Source organism: Podarcis liolepis (assembly GCF_965112155.1).
Source record: "Podarcis liolepis genome assembly, chromosome: 7".
NCBI classification, from domain to species: Eukaryota; Metazoa; Chordata; class Lepidosauria; order Squamata; family Lacertidae; genus Podarcis; species Podarcis liolepis.
The window spans coordinates 59742456-59765441 of record NC_139561.1 but is presented as its reverse complement, the minus strand read 5'-3'; the positions used below and the strand labels follow the sequence as shown (position 1 = coordinate 59765441).

The 22986-nt window shown below is 48.0% G+C and overlaps 1 protein-coding gene and 1 long non-coding RNA gene across 4 annotated transcripts in view; one reads left to right on the top strand and one right to left on the bottom strand.

The window, feature by feature from the left end:
• The first annotated feature begins 243 nt into the window (after nt 1-243).
• Nucleotides 244-22986, top strand: part of FNDC5 (fibronectin type III domain containing 5) — a 32823-nt gene continuing 10080 nt past the window's right edge. The window contains exons 1-4 of the mRNA XM_083512538.1: nt 244-1325; nt 15513-15628; nt 16979-17177; nt 18486-18578. Of these exons, the coding sequence (XP_083368664.1) occupies nt 1229-1325; nt 15513-15628; nt 16979-17177; nt 18486-18578 (505 nt within the window). The 5' untranslated portion in view covers nt 244-1228. The remainder of the gene's footprint in view (nt 1326-15512; nt 15629-16978; nt 17178-18485; nt 18579-22986) is intronic.
• Nucleotides 15269-22489, bottom strand: LOC310711074. 3 transcript variants are annotated; one of them, XR_014528362.1, is made up of 4 exons: nt 22207-22489; nt 20539-20819; nt 16031-16147; nt 15269-15586 (listed from the first exon to the last, which is right to left on the bottom strand). It is a non-coding gene; the product is annotated as an uncharacterized lncRNA (long non-coding RNA). The 3 variants fall into 3 exon arrangements; XR_014528363.1 differs by lacking the exon at nt 20539-20819 and having other exon boundaries at nt 22207-22486; XR_014528364.1 differs by lacking the exon at nt 22207-22489 and having other exon boundaries at nt 20539-21257.

Here is a 22986-nt window from a genome sequence, read left to right as displayed (position 1 = left end):
CTTCAAGTTTGGAGAAGCCTCAAGGAAAAGGGGACCCCCACCAAGCTACCCCAGTCTGTGGCCCACTTTCTGCTGTTCTGTTGTTATATAATACAGTCTCTCCTGATGTTTTATGGATTCTGGCTAGGATGCCCCACATTCACCCCCAACCCCTTTGCAGGTCCAGTTCTTCCCCAAGGGTGCTAGAGGACATCCTTCCAACTGGGAAAGGGAATTGGGAGTTGACACTTTCCCCCCAGCCATCAATCTCCTTCCTTCCTTCCTTCCTTCCTTCCTTCCTTCCTTCCTTCCTTCCTTCCTCACCTCCCTGCCTCTGTCTCCCTCCAGTCAAGCGAGACACACGCAGCGGAACCTCTTCCAGCGGAGAAGGTTTAAATAAATGATCTTTCTCTCCCTCCCTCTTTTTTAAAAATTGGTGTGTGTAGACGTGGTGACCTGCGAGATCCGTTTCCCCTTCAAACAGTGTCGCTCTCCCATTAAGGTTAATGAGGGAGGGGAGAAGGAGGAGGAGGAAGAGGAGGAGGAGGAGGGACTGAAGACCCCCCCGCTTCCCGCCTGGTAGGATCTCGGAGCACAAATCGCCCAGCCCGGGGAGGGCGGCGTGCTTTGGCCCGGGGACGCTGGCAGGCGAGTCCGGATTCGCCCGTGGCTGTCGTTAGGAGCGTCGGGGGCGCCTCCATCCTTTCTCTCGCTGCCTCCCCTGGATGGAGCTGCCTGGCTGATGGTGGAGGAGGCGGCCCACTGGCGGCACGTTTGCACTTTGCAGGGACCCAGCGGCTCCTTCAGCCACCGCCGCCGCCACCAGCAGCACCATCACGAGCGGGAACAGGAGCTGCTCGGCCGCGTCTCTCTGGCTTCTCCTCCGCGGAGCCGAGCTGCCTCACGCCGCCTCCCAGAAACTTTCTCCGGGCCCAGGAAGAGAGACCAGCCCGGCCTCGGGAGCCCCAAGTCGGCGCTGCCCTTCTGCTGCCGCCGGGAGAAGCCAGCCATGGACCGGGAAGCGGCGGCAGCGGCGGCGCGGAGCTGTCCGTGGTGCTGAAATGTCCGCGCCGGGTCCGGGAGCCTGGCGGGGCTCCTCGGCGTCCCTCTGATCGGAGGCGGCCGCCAAGGGGAGCCGAAGGGGCACCGTCTTTCTTTCTCTCTCTCTCGCTCTCTGCCTACCTGCCTCCCTCCCCATGTTGGATCGGGACCTCTGGGGCTGAAACAGCCATTCCCATGTGGATGCAGGATGGACCCGCTCTGGAGGATGGATCAACTGCTTCTCTACATCAATGCAGCCCTCCTGGTTTATTTCAGCTGTGCCGGCTTCTGTCTGGCGGATGCAGGTAAGCGGGGAAGCAGTTCCTTGGTGGGGTATTAAGAATGGGTACTGGTAGTAGGCACTCTTCCCTCCACACACCCCTCCGCCGTTCTCTGGGTTTGTGTGCTCCATTCCTTAAGGAAAAGAAATTCTCCTCAACTTCCCAGACCTGTTGTATTCTCATGCAACGTTTGAACATCCCTTCATAAATGGCTTCACCATCCAATGACAGAAGAGTTGAGGAGGATCAACAAAGGAAAGGGGGGATGTGTGCTTAACATGTGGAACTCATTGTTACATGATTAAGGAAAGGTGAAGAAAGCACCACTGAGAGTTCTGTTAAGATATTTCCTTTAAAAAGAGGGATCAGCGCAGGGCAGGGCAGTGTAGTTTTTACTAGCTGTTAGTCATGCTCAGAGTCTCAAGGAGCCCCTACTTGTTGCAGTGAGATGGAATCATAGACTTGACCTCCAGCCTCCTATTCCTTTTGTCCAACTGTGCTTGAGAAAAAGGAGCCAGTAGGTAGCCGAAGTGACTTCTCTTTCTTATAATTCAAATGATTTGTGATGATCATGTGGAACCAGCTCATGCGGCACCAGGCATGTGGCTTGTTACTCTTAGAATTTGATTCCTGAAGTACATGGGCCTTGTTCTGTCCCATGTTTGGTTCTACAGAGCCTTAGTTTGCGAGGCTTCTTATTTGTGGGGGCAGGGGGAGAGACCTATGCAGGACCAGGGAGGGTCCTGAAATGTGTGGAGAGACAAGATGGAGAATTCCACATAATAGCTGCTTCTATTCAAAATTGCCCTCCTGTAAAGCATCCTTGATAGGTTAGTGTCCAGATACCATAGTAGACAAAGTAATAGCGGATCAGCCAAATCTGGCCACCAAAAACAATCAGCTGGATCCTCAACCCACAGATAGAAGAGCTATGCGTATGGAATATTGGCTGTGAAGACTGAACTTGTGAGAGAACCCATCAGGCTTCTCAGAGTTGCTAAGTTACTTTCTAGGAGAGAGGAGCAGACCATTAAACAAGCACAGTTTAATAGGTCTTGTGAAAAGAACAGGTATTTGACTTGTAATTTCATAGCTTGCCTCTGGCTTTAAGAAATTCTCCAATGGGAGAACATCAGGGCCTCAGAAGGGTGCTCAGCAGCAGCCTCACTAACAGATGCATAGGAAAGACCTGAGCTGTCCTGTGGATGCTGATAGCTCATGTGATGATGCGTTGTAGACCACAAGGTCAAGTTTTCTGCTAACTCCATTATTTCTGGAGGGATACAAATTGTGACACCTCAGAAAAGGGAGCTTGTCAAATAACAGACCAAGAAAATTTCCAGCTTTGAAAATTTGGGGCTCTTGTTACTTTGTTTAGTGGATGTATTTCTGTTACTCTTCTCCAGGTAAAAAACCTCTCCGTGGATAACATTTTTGAAAAATGAAACAAAAACACAGTACTGTAACAACAATACTTAGCAGCAGCAACTAGGAACCAGATTAAAATGGTTTAAAGTGCTATATTTTTTTAATGGTCTTTCTCCAAATGCTATCCAGTTCAGTGCTTGGCAAGTCTTCCAGGAGACAGTACATCCCAGACCCAGGGACCCAAAGGTGACAAGAAGGCCCTCTCAGGCTGACCATGTACCTTGCCCCTGTAGGTGCAGAAACCTGAAGGAGATCCTTTGAAGAAAATCTCAGTGTAAGTTTGTAAGGGATAGGGTGGCCTTTGAGGTAACCTGACCCCAAGTTCCATAGGACCATATGGGTTAAAATCAGCACCTTGTACTGAGCCTAGAAATGGCTTGCCTTATTATAGGCAGTTTTGTGTGTGCAGGCACATACACACTGACATTTGTATCCCACCTTTCTTCCATAATGAATCCAAGGAAGAGACGTTTCCCAGGCAGTCGTGCATTCAAGCGCTGACCAGCCCTAGACCTGCTTAGCTTCAGCAAGGTGGGAGCCAGTGTGGTGTAGTGGTTAAGAGCGGTAGTCTTGCAATCTGGGGAACCAGGTTCGCGTCTCCGCTCCTCCACATGCAGCTGCTGGGTGACCTTGGGCTGGTCACACTTCTCTGAAGTCTCTCAGCCCCACTCACCTCACAGAGTGTTTGTTGTGGGGGAGGAAGGGAAAGGAGAATGTTAGCCGCTTTGAGACTCCTTAGGGTAGTGATAAAGCGGGATATCAAATCCAAACTCCTCTTCTTCTTCTTCTTTATATGAGACCCTGGGACAGAGGAATGGTCAGGTAGTGTGAAGGTTTGAGAAGACACTGTAGAGCAGGGATGGTCACTTGGTAGCCCACAATACAGATCTGGTCCCTGAGCCACGGTGGCCCTACTAAATGTTTGCCAAGGTTTGCTCCCAGCTTTGTTGATAAGGAAAATGAAACCTTGGAAAAGTTGTAAACAACAGTGATATTCCACAAGTTAATGCTCCGTCTCTCGTTTTGGCTGTGTACGTTCTGCTAAGGCAGGTGCTGTATTACTGCAGAGCCTCTCCTGCTCTCTGCTGCCAGAGTTGTTATGGAATCTGACCTCAATGAATGGATCTGTTTGTGGGGTAAAACACCATCCCAATCTCTGGTGTCAGAGCCCAGCAAGGCAAGCAGCTTGCATTGTCCATGGCAGGCAGAGGTCAAGTCCAAAAGTGGCACCTGAGACTCTGAAGAACCAGGGGCAGGTGAGCAAAGCTGATGGTTGACTTCCAGAGCAGCTGTGGCACTTGAAAAAGAATTCAGGGGGTGGCAGTATGGAAGGGGGAAAGTATATTTCTAGGTGGGTGAGATACCATATGTTAATGAGAGGATTTCAGAAATGCAGTATAAGCTCCTTATTGGGGGAGTGCCTGCCCCCTGTCGCCACCCCCATATTGCCTATGCTCCAGAGTAGGCAGACCAATCTCAGAGGCACAGAGGCAGATGATGCAGCTCCAGACAGGCACATAGCCTTTGGTTTCCGCAAGGCCCCAGAGCCTTTGTGGCTTCTTTAGTTACCAGGCCTGTCAGAGCCTACTAGAGCTACTGACAGTCACTGACATCACTTTCTCATTTTTCCTCCTTTTTCTATGCATTGGGCACACAGAAGCAAAGTAAAGCCCTGGCTGAGGCTTCAGACACCCACCAGCTGCATTTCTCCATCTGGGCCATCTGGGCCATTCTGTCTCAGGGCCAGATGCATTCTGGGGGAAAGAAGACGGTGAGTGGCTGCAGCCTTGGCCAGCAGTGAGCCTTCTGCAATCAAAGAAACATAGAGGGCCCACCGCTTCATTTGCTTTACCTGGCAGCAGCCCCTGCCTATGAATGTTCTTGCAACAGAGCCCCTGTTGGTGTCTTGGGCCACCTGATTGCTTGGGGCTGATCAGCTGCAGTCTTCCTTCCTGCCACTATACAGGTAGTGCTCAGCCATTCCCTCTTCTTGCAAGCTGTCCTGGTGGTGCAGATAAGAGAGATCTGCTGTCAGAGTCCCTTGCACTGGGACGTTAAAACTGAACTGCTGTCAGGATACAGAAGTTCCCTGTCTTGGCACAGAGTACATCAGGAGTCTGTCTCTGCCCAGGAGCACCCTTGTTACCTGGTACTTTAGGCAGGGCTGCAAGCTGGCCCATGGTGTGTGCTCTTCCTTTTATCCTGCAATGAGCCTGAAGCTTGGAAGGTATTGTCATGGCTGGGTGATTTTTGGTGGATGAAAGCATCTAACTCAGGGGATCATGGATATCTGGATCAATTGGATTCTGTGAGCCGATACAGCAATGAACAGGCACAGGAATAATAGAATCATAGAACTGTAGAATTGGAACGGGCTGTGAGGGTCATCTAGTTCCCTGCAATGCAAGAAACTTTTTGCCCAAGGTGGAGCCTGAACCTGCAGCCTTGCTCTACATAGAAAGCTGCCTGACCTACTGAGCTAAACTCATTGGTCCATCAAGCTCAGTGTAGTCTACACTGACTGGCAGTGGCTCTCCAGAGTTTCTGGCAGGGGACATTCTTAGACCTACCTGAAGATGCCAGAGATTAAACCTTGGACCTTCTTCACACAATGGAGGTGCTCTGCCAGTGAGTTGTGGACTCCCCCCCCCCCCAGCATGCCCACACAGCAAATTTGAGAGCAGTGTGACTTGTTAAGGGCTCCACACAGTATTTCCATAAGGATCACTGGCAAAGAGTTCTTAGCACCCTCTGATTTGGGGGATGGGGAAGGAATTCATGACATTCAAGTCAGTTTCAAAACTGCCGAAATTGGAAGTGCATTAAATAAGGTGCAGGTCTGTTTGCATCCCATGCCCATCACACCACAATGGAATCCAAAATTTTAACAGAAGAGTTTTGGGTCCTGAAATGTAAAGAAATCACGTTCTCTAGCAAGTTTCTAGTCACCATAGATTCACTGAAAATAAATGGGATACATTTTGCAATCAGAATAGTGAAGTTGTGTCATATAATTTTGCATAATATAGTATGCAAATGAACCATACTTCTATAACCACAAGTTAGAATTAGGGGGTGTTGGCACAAATTGGAATGAGTTGAATGTCTCTGCTAACTGATTTTATCTGTCTGTGAGGATGTAACACATGGAGAGCTTCATGCAACTAGAACTTGCTTGAAGAAGTTGCCTCAGATACAGTCTCCATTCTGCATGTGACTGTTTCAGTTCCACAGTGAGGCCTATGAATGCAATTCCCCAAATATTCTGTCTCAAGTTTAGTTCCTAAACATGCAGGTCACATGATCATTACACATTTTTTCCTGTGCTACCCTTCTCCCCAATTCTAGACAGGTGGCATCTGGTTCTTTAATCCGTATTAGGAAAAGCACTCTGCACATGCTTCCTCTTCTCTTATGTTGCTTCCCACATTCCAAGTTCCGAAGCTAAGCAGGGTCTCAAGCAGAATAAGTCTGGTTCTGATAAATGCTGCCCAGTGACCAGCAATTTCCTACCCAAAAGTCCAACCCAAAGGACTTTCCCTGTTCATGCAAAAATGCATTTTGCTCATCTTCTAACTGCAAAGAAATGGCAACCTCAAAGCAATGCAGATGGCAAGCAAGTCTCATGCTGCTGGATGCCGCCCCTAGTTTAATGGGGTGACATGCTTTCTCCAGGCAGAGCACATCCACCACCCCCACTCCCGGCAATGCCCATCTGCTTTGCTTCTTGCTGCCCATGCTGAAGTAGACGTAACAGACACACGGTTGTCCTTGACTGCTTCTGTTGTGAAGGAGCAAGGGACTCCGGAAGTCACTTTGTCTGGGAGGCTCTGCTGGAGATTTATGAAGGTGTCCTTAAAATGGTGACTGTGGGTAAGATGTGGCACACACACCCTCTCCCAAAAGTCCTTTGTAATTCTAATAGCCACCCATTTCTCCTTTTTCATACCAACGCCATGGCCGCCTCCTCCTCCTCCTCCTCCTCCTCCTCCTCCTCCTCCTCCTCCTCTCACCTTATCCTTAGTTCACCTCAGATTCAAGCAGCTGAGATTGAATAAAGGAATGGGATGAAATAAAGGACTCGGTTTTTAGCTGATTTCCTCTTCTCCTCTGTGCCCTCCTGGACACACATACAAACCCTCCACAAACATTTTACTGTGTACATAATGAACTCATCCAAATGGCATTCTCTCCCCCGCCCGCCCCCTGCTTCCCAATTAACATGTAGCACAAGCCAGCAGGAACTTATCCCACATCAGCACCATTCATAGTGTGCAAAATCCATCCCTTCAGGATGGCTGCTCTCCTTCTCCTTAACCATAGGGCCACCTCCATGTGCCATTCAAAAATCCTCCTACCTAAGAGGGATAGGAATGTGGCTCTGTGCAGGCACCCTTCTTCCAGCATGTCACCCTCATTCACCATTTTTTGATAAAGCAGATAGGAACAAACCTTTCATAATGAAAGTTACCTCTGCCCACGTACCTCTCCCTCAGCACTGGGCAGCTACAGGGTAACCCTGCTCTCTTAGAATTCAGGAGCAAGATTTCAGTCCAAAGCACATGCCAAGGACTGAACCCCAGAACCTTTCTGTTTCTTGAAATTAAGCACTGCCCCCAACCTCCGATGACACTTGTGCCCCACCATGCTGAGGGCAACCCGTTAGCCATCTGTTGTAGCCTGCCAGCCAGGTGCTTGACAATCCCCCTCTTTCTGCAGTTCCAGGACAGACAGCAAAACAGGAAGCTTATGGAGCCCCCAGTGGGCATTTAGCTGGGTGGGTGACACTGTGCAGCTCTATGATGGCATGCAAAGCCCAACGGCAGGACTGAGAGTATGTCCTATGGGGAGAGGGAAAGAACAAGGTGCAAAATTTGATCTTGTGTTCAGAAACCAGCAAGCAGGTTCTTAGTCCTTACTGTTGTGAAGATGAGCCAGAAGTGACACAGGCAAAGTCTGTTTAAATCCCAGGAGTTGGGAGAATCTGAGCTCAATAGTCAGGGGTGTGGCTTTGGTGCTGTACGTGTAGATCCATGTCCCTTTCTTTCATTTCCATAATTTATACAGAACCCAGCTTTACTTTACAAATGTGTGTTAGCTTGGGACAGAAATCCCAGTGTTTGGGGGATGCCCATGTTTCCTCCTTCATAGAGGGCAGTCCTCTAATTTGAAAGTGCCCTCTGCATTGTGTGTGTGTGTGTGTGTGTGTGTGTGTGTGTGTGTGTGCGCGTGCAGTTTGGTCCAAGTCCATTTTATATATAAAGAAGCATAAGGGCAGGGGCCTTGAAGGAGAGAGAGCAGGAGAGGCCGTGAAGCTGTCTGCCAACAGTACTGACAGCAAACTGAACTGGACACAGACTTTCGCACTTGCATTTCTATCTAAATTGCAGATTATTATTTTCTTAATGTGCATCTATTAACATATGGCCATTTTATGCAAATCTGTGTCCTCCTTCTGACAATTTATCTCCACTTCCTTGGTGATGTGTAAGTGGCCACCTTAAAGTGTTTTATTTCAAATCTTCCTTCCCAGCAGTTAATCAAGCCCAGGGATCATTGCCCAGGTTTCAGACATTGGTTGCTGACAGCAACAGTTACAGCCAACACAGTGCAAACCTGTTGTTGGCTTGAGTGATTTGTGCAAACACGGAAGGATGCAAACGGTCTTCATACGGATGGTCTATGATTTAGTTTCCCTGTGGTGACTTTAGCAATCTGGGTGCACAACGTGATCGCCGTCTTCCTCACTCCCCGAGGTGTTCATAAGCCATCTTTTGGCAAATGGCACACAGCTAATTTGCACCACTTTATTGGCCCTATCCATAAGCTAAGATCAAAGAACAGAAGAACAGGATTCATTTAACAAGGGGTGTGCAGATGCCAGAAGGGAATGAAAAAGTTAATCTGGCAGCTGGCTCTGTAGGGAAAAGACTCATGCTGCCAGAGAACTTGCAGGTTTTGAGTGGAGCAGAAGCCTCCTTGGAAAAGTCCTTCTCCCCACCTCCCCTAATTTCTATTGTCTGCTCAAGGCAATGGCCAAGATAATATTTAAGTCATTTTTACAGCTTGGAAATGTGATTTAGCTCTGTAATAACACCAGGCCTGAGGCCTCTGTGGTGAGCCCTGGCTTGGTCCCTTAAGCCGCTGTGGAAGTGCTGCCCATTACTCAGATGCTTATGAAAGAGGGAACTGAACTGTGCACAATCTTTAAAGGCTCTAGAGTGGTGGTGTAGCAAATGGGCCCTAGGGCAGGTAAAGTGAAATGGACTTATCCTTACAGCACAAAACTTGTGCTTCCACCAGAGGTGATCAGCAGCAAGGCTTTCAGGCCGTTTTATTTTCACATGGGCCCACATCAGAGGCATTTTTGCTTGCGGTGCTATCCAGAATTGTTATGGTCACAAAGATGTCACATTTGAAGGGCAGTGAAGGGAGGGATGTCCTGCATTTGGGCTGTGAGTCTTTATTAAAGCTGAGTTTTAATGGAAACCTTTGGTCCCATTTTACCAAATCTCCAGTCTAAATCTCCAGATCGATTTGATTGTCATAGCTGAGGTTTGAAGACTTGCCCAAGGAAAGTTCAGCTGGCTAGAGACACTGAGATGGGGAGACATGGAGGGGCTGAATTTGCGGGAGGTAGTTGGTACCTAGTTCAGATCTTACCTCAGCCATGGACTCACCAGGTAGCCACTCTCAGTTAGCCTCCTTCCCCCAATACCTCACCCTAGATTATAAGAGTTGGGACTAAGGCCATTCCCTCCCTCCAGTGTCCCAGAGGTGAAAACAGGGACATTGTTTTTGAGGGCTTGTAACATCCTCACACCCGTTATCGCTTCCTGTCCCTTCATTTCACAAGATGGGCCCTGGATCTTTTTCTATGCACCCCAAATGTTTCTGGTGGACTATTGATTGGGGAGGAGAATTGAACTGAGGAAACATTTGGGTTACCCAGTCAGATTGAATTTGGGGAAAGGAGACAGTGGACAGTGCCAGCCAGCATGGCCAATGGCCAGGGATATTGGGAGTTGTAGTCTGAAAACATCTGGAGGGTGGTTTTGCTTGTGGAAGACAGAAGAAAAAGAAAGAAGGCAAATTTCTGCCTTTCCCAACCTGGTGCCCTCCAGATGTTTTGGACTACAACTCCCATCAGCTCCAGCCAGCTGTGGTAGCTGAGGCTGATGGAGGTTGGGGGTCTAAAACATCTGGAGGACTCCACATTGCCAAAAACTGTTGTTTTATTCAGTTACTCACTCTGAGATGAACCTGCTTAAGACTGGAGCAAATAGAAACAGGACAAGATTCATTAGTAGTGATTTCTCTTGTTCAGGAACAGGGACGATTGATTTTTAGTTCCTGGGCCAGAAAGTAGACATTCTAGTAAGAGAATCTATTTTATAAGCACCATTTCAGACAAATTAGCAATTTTTTGCCAAATACTTTGTTAGAACCTATTCCCCTGAGGGTGATGGACTGATTCCTTTAATTAGAGCCGAACATGCAAGCTGATGCAAAGCTTGTTAATGTGGGTGGAAAGGGGACCTCTGAGCCAGCAGGCAACAGCCTCCCAACCAAAACAGAAGGACGTCAACAGTGAGTGGTGGGTGCAGAGTCCAAGAGTGGCACCCTGCTGGAAAAATGGCCCTTTGCAAAGCGACATGGGTAAACTGACAGATTGCTGCCCCGAGGACCTTGCAATCTGGAAATGTGACAGTGGAGGAGGCAATGAAGGAAGGCAAGCAAAGGCTGGGGGAAGCAGCAGCAACAGGGAGCTAGTGGAGTTACATGCAGAGGAAGGAGCTTTGTGCATACTGGGGAGGAGATGTCCTGGAAGAAGTTTAAAAGGAGGCATTTAAACGGAGTCTGTTCTGGGAGGAGCAGGCAGGATCATTGAAGAGAGCAGGGCATGGCTGGGTGGCTTAGAGGGGGAGAGGGGGAAGGTGGCAACACTGTGCCGCAAATTGCCTTTAGCCAGGCAGTGGGGAAGGCAGACACTCTCATCAGGGTGCCTACCTATTTCTTCCTACTCTCTCTCTCTCTCTCTCTCTCTCTCTCTCTCTCTCTCTCTGTGTGTGTGTGTGTGTAAACTGATATAGCATAAGGTGCTATCAGTCTCCAGCATGCACACTCGCTCTCTCCCTCTCTCAGAAATAGGGATGCATGAAAGCTGGTTTCTCTCTGGTTCTCATTCTCCCACCCTTTCACTTCAAGTCTCCGCATTTCCATATCAGTTTGCATATTTTTTTTAAAAAAATAATAACCCTCATGCAAATTAACCAGCATCTTTTAGTTCCCATTTCCCCTGATATACACATTTTCCTATGCAATTTTGCATAATATACACAATTTTGCAAAGTGATTTCCTCTGAGAGAATGAATTTTTGAATCTTATTTTCTCTTACATTTTGAATGCACACTCTATGCTGCTATATGCATTTTTGTCCATTTTGCTCAGCTGGAGAACAGCACCACAAAATTTGGAGAAGTGCCAATTTCAAAGGGTGGCATATTGCATATTGTTTGGGAAAGTGTGGATTAGGGTAGGTTTGCCTTTAAATGTGAACTGCATCAAATTCCTCCACCAAACCTCAGAAGTAAAATACAAGGCTGCTTCTACAATGCCCTACCTCCCCCCCCCCAAAAAAAACCCGTGGAGCCTTGAAAATCTCTGTGCTTGGTGCTTTCCTCTTTTAGAAATCAACTTCTTGGGAAAGGGTTGGAGTGCATTCTAAACCCCCCACCACCTTGGCTGCTGGCTCCAGCTACACCCACCCATGGCTTGCTGGAGGCCTAAGATTATGGTGCCTCTGGCCCCATTTGCTGCTCAGTAGTTTTCAGAGCAGTTTCCTCTGTCCTTTCGAGAACAAAAGGCCAGGCTGCCAGGGGGGCTTTGTCCTCTCAAAGTGGCAGGGGGACAAGGTGGTTCGGCATCCATCCCCATCCATCATTCCTTCCCACGGCCTCTGCGTGACACCAGGTCCAAATAAATGGCAGAGGTGGGCCCAGGATTTTTGTGTGTACCTTTGTCACTAAGGCACTCTGGAGAGTGCTTTCAGCCCTTGCTAAAAAACCCATAAAGTTGGCACGCTATTATTCTCCATGTGGGAGCCCCACAGAGAAGAGTGCAAAAAAGAATTCTCTGAATAGCAAAGTGCACGAGGAAGGCGGGAAACCCTTTTATATCCACACCTCCACTTCCAAGAAGGAAACAAGGACCCCCACAGCCCCGAGAGGAGGAAAGCAAATGAGAGCGAGAGAGGGGCGGTCAGGTTCCAGCTCTTGAGCGAGTGAATAGAGATCAGAAAACTTAGCAACAGAACTGCAGGTCATGTTCTTACGCCTCTCATTTCTGCAGAAAAGGTCACGGCACAGGGAACAGAAAGCTGCCACGATGGCATCTTGACATTTAGAGCTTCCTGGCAGGTTCCACTAAGCGATGCCTGGAAGTAGACAAAGGCAGCCCAGCCCAGCCCACTTAGCTATAGCTTCAAATGGCTGGAGGGACATCCAGGCCAGGGGCCCAGCCTAGAGGTGGTGGCACTTTGGCACAGAAGCTTGGTCTTTGCAGCCAAGCTGGTGAAGGATCATCCCCACCTCGGTGTGGAATTGCCACCTGTTTCTTTGATAGCTCCGGAATTGGGCATCTGGCCATGTCTACGGAACATCTGTAAGCAGGCTCGTCGTTCATATTAGGAAGTGGTAACTAGCAGGGCAGCAGGCGCCTCTGATTGAGGTTCCTTTGGCTAATCTGCATTAAGCCATTGAAAAGTCCTCCCTGAATTTCCCCAGTTTGTAAGTGTGTGAGCTGATGCAGGATCCCCGGGTTCAAATCTCATCTTAAACTTCAATGCCCTTATCTAAGGCCCTGTTTCCTCAAGTTTCCCCAGATCTGGACACTCTTCACCCTCACAGGTCTCTTGCAAGGATGACTACATATGGGAAGCACTTTGAACCCACAGCAAATGGTGTGTGTGTGTGTGTGTGTGTGTGTGTGTGTGTGCAAAATAAAAGTAAGCTTTTAGGGGGCTTCCTATGGCTGCCTAGAACCATGAATGAATGCATAGTATGCCTGTTCATTTGCAGAAAAAATGGAAAACAAAAGGCAGGCATCTGGAGACTGCAGGCTTTGAAACCTCCAAATCTCTTGGGTGGGAGGGCTTTTGACTTCTCTCTTGGACTGCGTGGGTGCTAGTGTGTGTTCGCATGAGTGTTGTGTGTCTGTATGAATAGAGTGTGTGGGAAGGTGAAGTGCAAATGGGCACAACGCAAGTTCCACAATGAGTGCACCACCATCCGTGGCTCTCACTTGCTGCTAAAAAGCTTTCAGCATCCCTTGACCCTTCTGGAAAGGCTCTGCAGTCTTTAAGCTTTTTACAATGTCGGGGGTGCACCCTGCAGAACGGGAACAAAGTGACCTACAAACTCCTCACTGCCTGGCCTTGGTACAAATTCCGCTGTGCTCCCTTGCTGCTTTTACCGTAAGTGCAGCTTAGGAAGCCCCAGAGCTCAAAGGCTCTCAACTGCAGCCAGGAAGGTTGCTGCTTTTTGGCCCTTCAGAGCGGCCAGCGGGGATGGGAGCTGAGCTCCCGTGCTGGTTGCCCTTGGGAGAGCTCAGCTGCAACAGCAGGATGCAGCTGCAGTCATGCCGAGACTGCAAGACTGTGCCCGCTTGACCTTGGAGGAGTAAGCCCCGCTGAACTCATTGGGACTTACTCAGAGTAGGCATGTGCAGGATTGTGCTGTGAATCCCTTTTGTCTGCTGTTTGCATGCCAAAGGAGCAGCTGCTAAACTGGCACCCATCCATCTAGTTGGCTGTTCAGAGAAGACTTAAGTTCTAATCCACGATTATTTATTTTTAAAAGTAATGCTTTAAAAGTAAAGCTTAAGGCAGTGATGAGACAGCTGTAGCAGAAATGGACATGCGCATCCTATAACTAGATATGTGCTTTCTTTTTTCTTTTCCTTTTTCGAAGAACCTTGTATTCCTCCCGAATCCCAAAGAGTAGCTATGATCAAAAACAGTGACAGGCTCTAGGTAAGCGAATGGGCCACTGGCTAGTTTCTTGCTGGCCTCCTCACACCTGCTGGGAATCTTGCAGACCCTGTTAAGTAACAGGCTCCAAATTTACTGGCTTGCTTTTCACTTGGGATTGGGCTTTCCAATGGCAACTAAATATCTTGCTCCAGTGTAATTTTGGAATTAGAGCAATGCAGTTAGTGAGAGAGAGGGGAAGAAAATACCTTCTTACTTGCTTCCCTTTGCCCACCCCCTCATGTGAGATTTCTCAAGTGAGTTTTCATGTCTCCAGGCGATTTCACTTGTCTCTCTACATCTCAGGACCCACCCATATCTCACCCTTATGCATATTGTGAATCCCTTGTGCCTCCTTGCCTGTGTGACGTTCTTATCCAGCTACTGCTGTCGCACACTTGCTCCTCCCTAAATCCAGAGGTCCCCTTTGCTTTGAAAATTCATATAGGAGAGCTGCATCAATTGCATATAGGGACTCTCTGGATATATGGAGGGGAAAGCTTGGGACAGTAACAGTTAGAGGGGAGCACCATGTAGATGAAATCCACAGTAAGATGAGGTATGGAAAGCCCATAGTCTTCCTATTTCTTAGGACCATTGTGAGGCTAAATGTACACAAAACAGCCTTTGTCTGCATTCCATCCTTTCCCTAGGGCAGGGGTCTGCAACCTTTAAGACAAAAAGAGCCACTTGGACCCATTTCCGAAGAAAAAAACCTGGGAGCCGCAAAACCATTGCGACATTTAAAACAAATATATCTCCGGAGCCGCGATCTGACAGCGGGCAGGAAGGTGACTAATGCACGCACCGCCCCATGCGACGTCACAGCCAGTACAGCGCCCGCCACAGTGGGGAGTGTCGGGGCGCACAATGCGCTTCCTCCCCTCGCTAGTATCCGCCCCGGAGCCGAGGCAAAGGTGTAAAAGAGCCACATGCAGACCCCTGCCCTAGGGCATATTCTAATGTTTAAACTAGTGTGTTTTTCCTAGCACCTATCCGGTTAGGGGCTTATCTGTGCTGCATACGTAGATCCATGCACACACATGGCAGAGTCTTCATCAACATTATTCTTGCATAATTCTTCTTCTTCATTCAAAGCATGCTGCCTACATTCTCCCAATCTTTTAAGGTGTTGTTGTAAGACTGGGAGGGGTTTGTGCAGGAGAAGGCTAATGGATCCAGAGGTCTTGCTGGAGTGTCTCTTAACAGTCCTGGGCAAAGTTGCCAGATGCATCATTTATTAGGGAGACTACAGGTGATGTGTTTCCATGGGAGTTAATTGTGCAGTGATTGCTTCTTGATACAGATCCACTGCTACTGGCCAGAAGCATTGCAACGCATGGCCTCTAAATACTAAGGTTCCATTTAGCTGTAAGGGCTACTAGCTATCCAGACATGTTGCCTCCACAAATTTCCCTTCTGCATTTCTCCAAACCACCCCAGTATGAGCAACCATCAGCTCTCCTTCAGGTGGGAGTGAGTGCCTAATAATAATACTGCCCTTCAGCAGAGGAACACAGGGTGGTTTATAATAGAAAAATACAAAAATGCTTAACATAGTAACAAATAACAACAACAACACACACCCCCGCAGTTTAAAAAGCCATAGATTGTTGTTGTTATTTATTATGTTTCTTCTGACAGTCAATTCCATTAGCTAATCATGTGTGGTGTGAAGAAGTCCTTCCAGCTTCCTTCTCTACTGCTAAGCATCTTCTCCATTCATGTGATGTGAATCTCCCTCTCCTTGCAGACAGCCCCTCCGCTCCAGTCAATGTCACAGTCAAGCTCCTGAAAGCCAACTCAGCTGTTGTGACCTGGGACGTCCTGGAAGAAGAGGTGGTCATAGGATTTGCCATCTCCCAGCAGGTAGGTAGCAAAATCCCTTCCCTTAAAACCGGACTTTTTGCAAGATCAGAATGGAGGTTCAATAAACAGCCAATGTTGTCTAACCTACCAGCAACTTTGTGCAGTTGAATCAGTAAAGAGGTTGTCTGGAAGCAACCTCAGATTCAGAATTGTTTCTTTGCATCTAGTCATCGGATCTTAAAACAAGAATTTAACAATGGGATGTACGTATCCTTATAAAAGTAGCACTAGTTAACAAAAAATAAAATAAATAATATTCTGACTATCCCTGGCAAATCACAGCATTCCCTTTCAGTTCCTATTTTTAACAGATGTAAAAATAGAAGATATACACAAACCTGAATAAATTTATATGAAACCTGAACAAACTGTTACAGTAATTAAGAAGCTGATGCAACTCACTGCCTAAAGAGTTTCCTTGTCAATCAAACTTCAGAAAGAAGCAATAACTTTCTCTTCCCTCCTTCCATTCAGACATTCCCCTGTCATCAGGATTTAAAGGTCTTCTGACACCTTGTCCTGCGAGCAAAAACGAGTTATTTCAAAGCAGCAAGCATATGATTGGGACCAGTGACATAGGAAGGGGGTGCGGTGGGGTGGTCTGCTCTGGGTGCCACAACTGAGGGGGGTGACAAATTGGAGAAAATAAGTATTTTAAAAATAAGCTTATTGTAGCACCTCTCTGAGATGTTGGCAGGGCTCCCCGAGTCCCAGATGCCACCCTCCTTGCCTTGGGACCTTCACCCCGCCCCCAACCCAGCTGGCCAATCGACTCCGGCTGGGGGCAGGGCGAAGGCAAGGAAAGGGCTGGTGCTGCCAAGGCTGACTTCCTTAGCCCTCCACCAGCAGTGGTTGGGGTTTTTTGGGTCGCTGTGGCGGCCTCTGCAGGCCGCTGCTTCCTGTTTCAACCACCCTGATAAGAGGAGAGGAGAGTGGTCGAAAGGAGTCACTAAACTGTGTCGCAATGAGCTCTTGCAAAAACATAGGACCAAAAGCAGCTGGGAGGCAGGTCCTTGAACCAGTGGCCTTAGCCTCTGCCAACAGCGGTTGGGCTCTGGGGCGCACGGGCACTGCGGACGACCTCCTGGGCTGCTAAGCCAAAGCTGTTTATGCACACAATGTTCAGTAAATGAACCAGAAAATAACACTTGCGACTCTTAGTATCTTATTTTTCCTTCTTTTAATAATTTGAATGGGGGGTGGTGGCAAAGAATTTTCCGCACCGGGTACCACCTGACCTTGCTATGCCTCTGATTGGGACAGGCTTTGGTTTAAACCATGGGACCTGCTGCTGCCATTTCTCATTTGGCCCTTTGGAATATGTGGGTGTTTGGCTTTCTCCCCCTGCAGAAGAAGGATGTCAGGATGCTGCGCTTCATCCAGGAGGTAAACACCACCACCCGCTCGTGCTCCCTCTGGGACCTGGAGGAGGACACCGAGTACATTGTGCACGTCCAGTCCATCAGCATCCAGGGCCAGAGTCCAGCCAGCGAACCAGTCCACTTCAAGACCCCCAGGGAAGCGGAGAAACTGGCTTCCAAAAACAAAGGCAAGTCAGGAGGAAGCTGTGGGCCCCGGGAGGTGGGAGACAAGCAGCACTGTTTGCAGGAGGGCAGCGAAGTAGAGCTGCAAGTGGCAAAGGGACCCCACTGAGCCACTGCTGTCAGCTGGGCTGGAGTACCAGAAAAAGGTGAGAGCCAGCAGGAGATAATTCTCATTTTGCGCACCCTGCCTCTTCCAGGAGGAGGGTGTCCACTGCTGTGGCCCCTTCCTCCAGGGCCCTCTGGCTGGTCAGATGAACATCCTTCTTTCAGCATAGCTGGGAAGTGGAAGCAAGCAGCTGGAAGGCCTAAACTGGGGCTGTGCAACATTTGCTGCTGCTGCCAACCCCTCTGCCCAAGAGGGAATGCATCAGCCCTGCCTTGCGACCTGCCAGGTCCATGATACAGCCCTTGGGTTACTGGGCCTTTTCAAGCACCTGCCCAGCTGGAACAAAAGGTGAATCTGCTACGTGCGTATTGGGGGATGGGTTCTGCATTGTGCGGATTTGTGCAAAAGGGCTAGGGAGGTATACACCCACATCAGGCACCACAGCAGCCTTTCCAGGTTTGCAAAAATCAGTTTGGTGGCTGGGAAAACAGCAAGGAGGAACAGAATAGTGTGTGGGGGCAGGGGGGGGGGCGGGATGACGGTGATTGACCTAGCACCCAGCAAGGCAGAAGGGGGTAGAAGTTGCTCATCACTCAAGTGTGAGAAAACCTTGGAGATTCTGAAATCCTCTGGGTTGTACCAAAATAAGGTTTACTCAGTGCAGACCCAGTAAAATGAAAGGATATGAATGACGTAGGGCCAGTTAGGACAGGATGACCACTCACAGCACTCAAAAAGAGGACACAGATCTGCTTTTGTTTGTTTATACACATGTAGAAATAATGACTATGAATTAAATAGAAGCACAGCATATCTTCTCATAGCTGGGGAGACCTTGACCAGGTTCCTTGTGAGGGAGGGGCTGAGGGTGCCATGGTTTGTTTCTCCAAGCTGAGAGGTGTCTATCTAAAAAGCCTCTGCAATGCCACAGGATGCTGCCGTCTGGGGCTGATGGAAGGTGTGGTCGAAAATGCCTGGACACCACCAGGTTGGCAAAGGCTGCTATCAGAGGCTCTGAGGTACATTGGGGGAAGCCACATGGTCCTCTCATCTAGGGGTACCTTGCATACTTGAAAGCCGTGCTTCACAAGTCAACTCTTTGCCCAATTCTTTGCTTAGGGTAACAAAAATCTGTGAGGGTAAGTTTGGAATGGAGCTAAGGTCTGCCTGCCATATCTCTTTCTCTCTCTTCCCCCATCCTATGCAGATGAGGTGACGATGAAGGAGATGGGAGAGAAAAACCAGCAGCTGCGAGCCGGGGAGATCCTCATCATTGTCGTGGTCTTGTTCATGTGGGCAGGTCAGTAAGAGTCCCCTAAATGCATGCAAAATAAATGCATGTATTGGGGGTTTTGGACAGAGAATTTTGTGCACACAAAAAGACCATGAAGACATATGCGCAGGTGGTCATAACTGGGCAGTTGTTTTCACAAGATCCCCGCCTGTGTGAGTTGGATGCTTTAAAAAGTACAAAAGGAGAGGCTGCTGCCCCAATTATGTTTCCAAACTGAACACAGATCAATCATCAGAGGAAAGAGGGCAGAGGGAGGGATGAATGAGGAAGAATATGCCGTTATTTGGGTTACATGTGCTTGGGTTTGACTATAATCAAGTATGGAGATTATTAGAATTTTACCAACTTTAGCCCAGCTTGCACACATGTATGGTTGTTATCTTTCTAGATTTTGTTGTGTTTCCAATGTGCTCTTATCCAGCTTGTTTCCTGGGGTGGATCTAAACACAGGGGGGAAAACGCTATTTAAAAAGTCAGAAGTTAGATTGTTAAAACAAAAGAAAAAAATCTCTATGGAAAATTGCGTTTTAAAATTTCCTGCTCTCTGTCGCCATCTGGTGCACATTCAAATAGCTATTTCTTTAGCTGAGAAACAGCTGAGTCCCTGGGGATGGGACTTGTTAGGAACTGAAATAACTTCAAAATAGCCACTCGCCTCCCTGGATAGTCCCCAGTGCCACAAGACTCTTTTGCCTTTACAGTGGTGACCCGCAAGACGAATGCCTCGCAAGACGGAAAACTCGCTAGACGAAAGAGTTTTCCGTTTTGGAGGTGCTTCGCAAAACGAATTTCCTATGGGCTTGCTTCGCAAGACGAAAATGTCTTGCCAGTTCCTGCGGGTTTTTTCCCCTCCCCCCCCTTTTTCTAAGCCGCTAAGCCGCTTATCAGCTGATCCGATAAGCTGATAAGCTGCTAAAAGCCATTAAAAGCCGCTAAAAGCGCTAATAGCGCTAATCCGCTAATCCTTCAATGGGCTTGCTTCGCAAGACGAAAAAACCGCTAGACGAAGAGAATCACAGAACGGATTCTTTTCGTCTTGCGAGGCACCACTGTATTTGTCCCATCAGAGGCTTGAAAATTGCCAGCCAGTCAAGATTTCTCACTACGGTATGTGCCTTCTCTGAAATACTGAAGAAGTCTAAAAAGACAAATCAAGTGTAAATCACCCTGTGTCTGCCTTGCAATCCGCTCCTGTTCCTCTGTGTTATTAGTATTTTTTACTAGAGTGCCTATTTAACTACCCCCTGTTAAAATGACAGAATTGTTAAAACAATAAATGGCCTGAAGCATTATTAGAGCATAAACCAGCGGAATGGCAGTAAGCCCCAATCCTCTTAAAATCTACTACCAGGAATCGAGGGGCAGGGCAGGCGTGGAGAGACAAAAAGAAAACTTTCCTGTAAGCAAAACTGCTCCCTCTGTTATAGAATCATAGAACTGTAGTTGTTAATGTATGACCAGTTTATGAGGAAGCAAGGATCCACACTGTACATTCAAAGCACATCTAACACACATGTAAAACACAGAACATCCTGCAAAGAACCCTGGGAATTTGATAAGTAGGAAATCGCGGGTCTGCAAGGAGGAACCACGCTACCCAGGTTTGAGGAAAGTGACGTGCTTTAAATGTGTGTTGAATGTAATTTGTGTTGAATCTAAGGTCTGCTTTTGGAATTAAGATTAGCTTGCAATACTGGGCATGCTGGGCTTTTCTTTTTAGACTTCTTAAGAGATGTCATAAGGAAAGACTGCATATGGAAGAGTTAGAGGGGCAACTCCCCACCATCCCATCATGGTTCCTGCTCTGTCAAAATAAATAAAAGTGTGCTAGTTTATAGTCTCCATAAATATTCAAGCCCCTTCTGCTATAATTCTGCAAGTTTGCCAGCAGGTTGTTGCCAGTGTGAGTCATTTGTAAGAACAGAAGGCTTGGACGTGCCTTGAACTCATATCCTCACATTTTTACCCCCTATAAACCCAGATGTGTGGTGTAGGTGAGGAAGCCTGTACTTCCTGCACATGCCCAGAGACTCCTGTTCTTTATTGTCTCTCTTCTTCCATCCGTATCAACTGCTCTGTATATTTAGGTGTATTTGCACATATTGACGAATAATTCCCCGAGCCAATGCAGAGTATTGTCTAAGGCCGTTTCCCATACAGTCACTGTTTACGGGTGGGATTCAGTCACATCAGGCTGCACAATTACAACTGATCTGGAGCTCTTGCGGAAAAAAACCTCCCCTCCACCTGGAAAGATTGGATGGGATAAGGAACATGATAGGGAAAGGCACTGGAATGAGGAGGATAACAAGGTGGATTATCATTCAATAGCTGCCGCCGCCTAATCTCTCTGCACACAAGCCAGGCTGAATGCTCATTAAGCAGGCTGCATGGAACCGACTTAAGGGGGTGAGCGATAAGCCCCCAGTTTAAATACTGCCTTGGCCATGAACAAATTCGGTAGCCTCAGGCATCTCTCACTCTCAACATCAGCCCACCTTCCATCTGCAGAATGGTCATAAATATAAGCAGTGCTTTTCTCCAGGGGATACTCAAAGGTGCACGGTACCGGCACTTTTCCCCATTGTTGTTAAAAAGTGTGACGCTTACTGTAACAACTTCATGGTGAGTACCGACACCTATTTTTCTAGGGGGAAAGCGCTGAATATCAGGCTGTTTTACCTCCTCAAAAATAAATAAATGATCCCTGAGCAAAACAGCTTACAAAGATCAATCATAAAAAGTCCTATTATTATTATTATTATTATTATTATTATTATTATTATTATTATTATTATTTTATTTACATTTACATTTCTATCCCACCTTTCCTTCCAAGGAGCTCAAGGCCAAGAAGCAGTGACTAGCCCAAGGTCCCTAGTGAGCTTCATGGCCGAGTGGGGATTTGAACCCTGGCCAATCTCCAAGCGGCAAGAGACTCCAGGGGGGCCTGCACTTACCCAGGGTGCAATGAGGGTCATTGGAGACTGCAGTGTCTTTAGGATATATGACTTTATTTACATATATATACAACCTGAGTATAGGATGGAGGGGCCCAAAGAACTGTATTTTAATATTTTGTTGGAAGCCATCCAGAGTGTCTGGGGAAGCCCAGCCAGATGGGTGGGGTATAAATTATTAATTAATTAATTAACACTTCCATAGATCTTGCCTCTCCTTTAGGTCTCCAGGGAAGCCCCAAGCCACAGCTTTGGGTTCAGCACAGAGCAAGACAAGCCTCTCTGTCCAGCTTCCAGCCCAGCCAAACTCACCCCCACACAGCCCCGCTTGGCCTATTGTTCTCCATACTAGGATGACCCTGGCATCCAGCCAGGAGAGGTGGGGAAAGGCCCACCCATTTGTTTCTATGACAAGGGAGCTCGCTGTTTTCAGCTGCAAATGCAGGATACTTAGCTGAGCAGCTAAGGCCATTACACTGACAAAGGGACTGGTCTGACCAGTTTAGGAAGCTTCCTCCCATAGCTTCCATCCCACCCCCCAAATAAAAGGACTTTTGCAGTAAGGAAAGTGATGAGAAAATGTGCTGGAAAGTGTGGAATAACAATTGCTTGTTGTGCTCTTGTATACCCCTCCCACAAACGGCTCACTTAAGAACGGATATCGCAAAACCTACTTGCCTACAAGTCAGGAGGCTCAGTAATGTTGAAGGTTTCAGGAAGGAGTCAGTCTGGGTGGTAGACATACAGTAGGCCCCTTCAGATCTGTAATGTTGTGTATGAGAGGCTAAAATCTATAAGAGGAAACCTGCCAGACCAGTTTGTTTGTCAAGATGATGGCCTGGGCTGCTCAGCCAAGTGCTCATCATCTGTATCTCAACAATGAGCTCTGTTGCCATGGAGACAAGTGGGGGGCTTTCCTCTCCTTCACTGGGCTGGATGTCACATCACCCTAGGATGAGAGGGTAGGGTTGCATATAACAATAAATTGGTCAGCTCGGTAAGATAGTCCAATGGGATTATTTTCATCATCTCCCCAGTATAGCAGAGGTCGAGGCCAAGAGAGAGGAAGAGGTGTTTGGACCACAGTGCTCTCACTCCCAGTTGTACTACAGCAACCCAGCTCCCTGCTAGCTTCACCTGTCCCTGGCATTTTGAAAGCAAGCTCTGAAGTGGCTCCTCTTCATCCCGCTTCTGCATTGCCTTCTCCTGCCAGCTGGGACTTGCCAAGCACGAGCTAATGCAAAAGGCAGCTCAGGCTTGTTTGCTTTCTGTGCTCAGCCCCCTAGCTCCATCGACAGCTGCTTTTGCCCCTTCTGCAGTATGAAACATTTATGAAAAGCAGAAACACTCTGCCAGGGAGCTTTGCAATTGCTTTCGCTGGAAGCACGGGGGAAGGAGGGCCGTTTCAGGTGAAGCAAGCAGGCCAGCAAATCAATGAGACAGCAAACAGGATA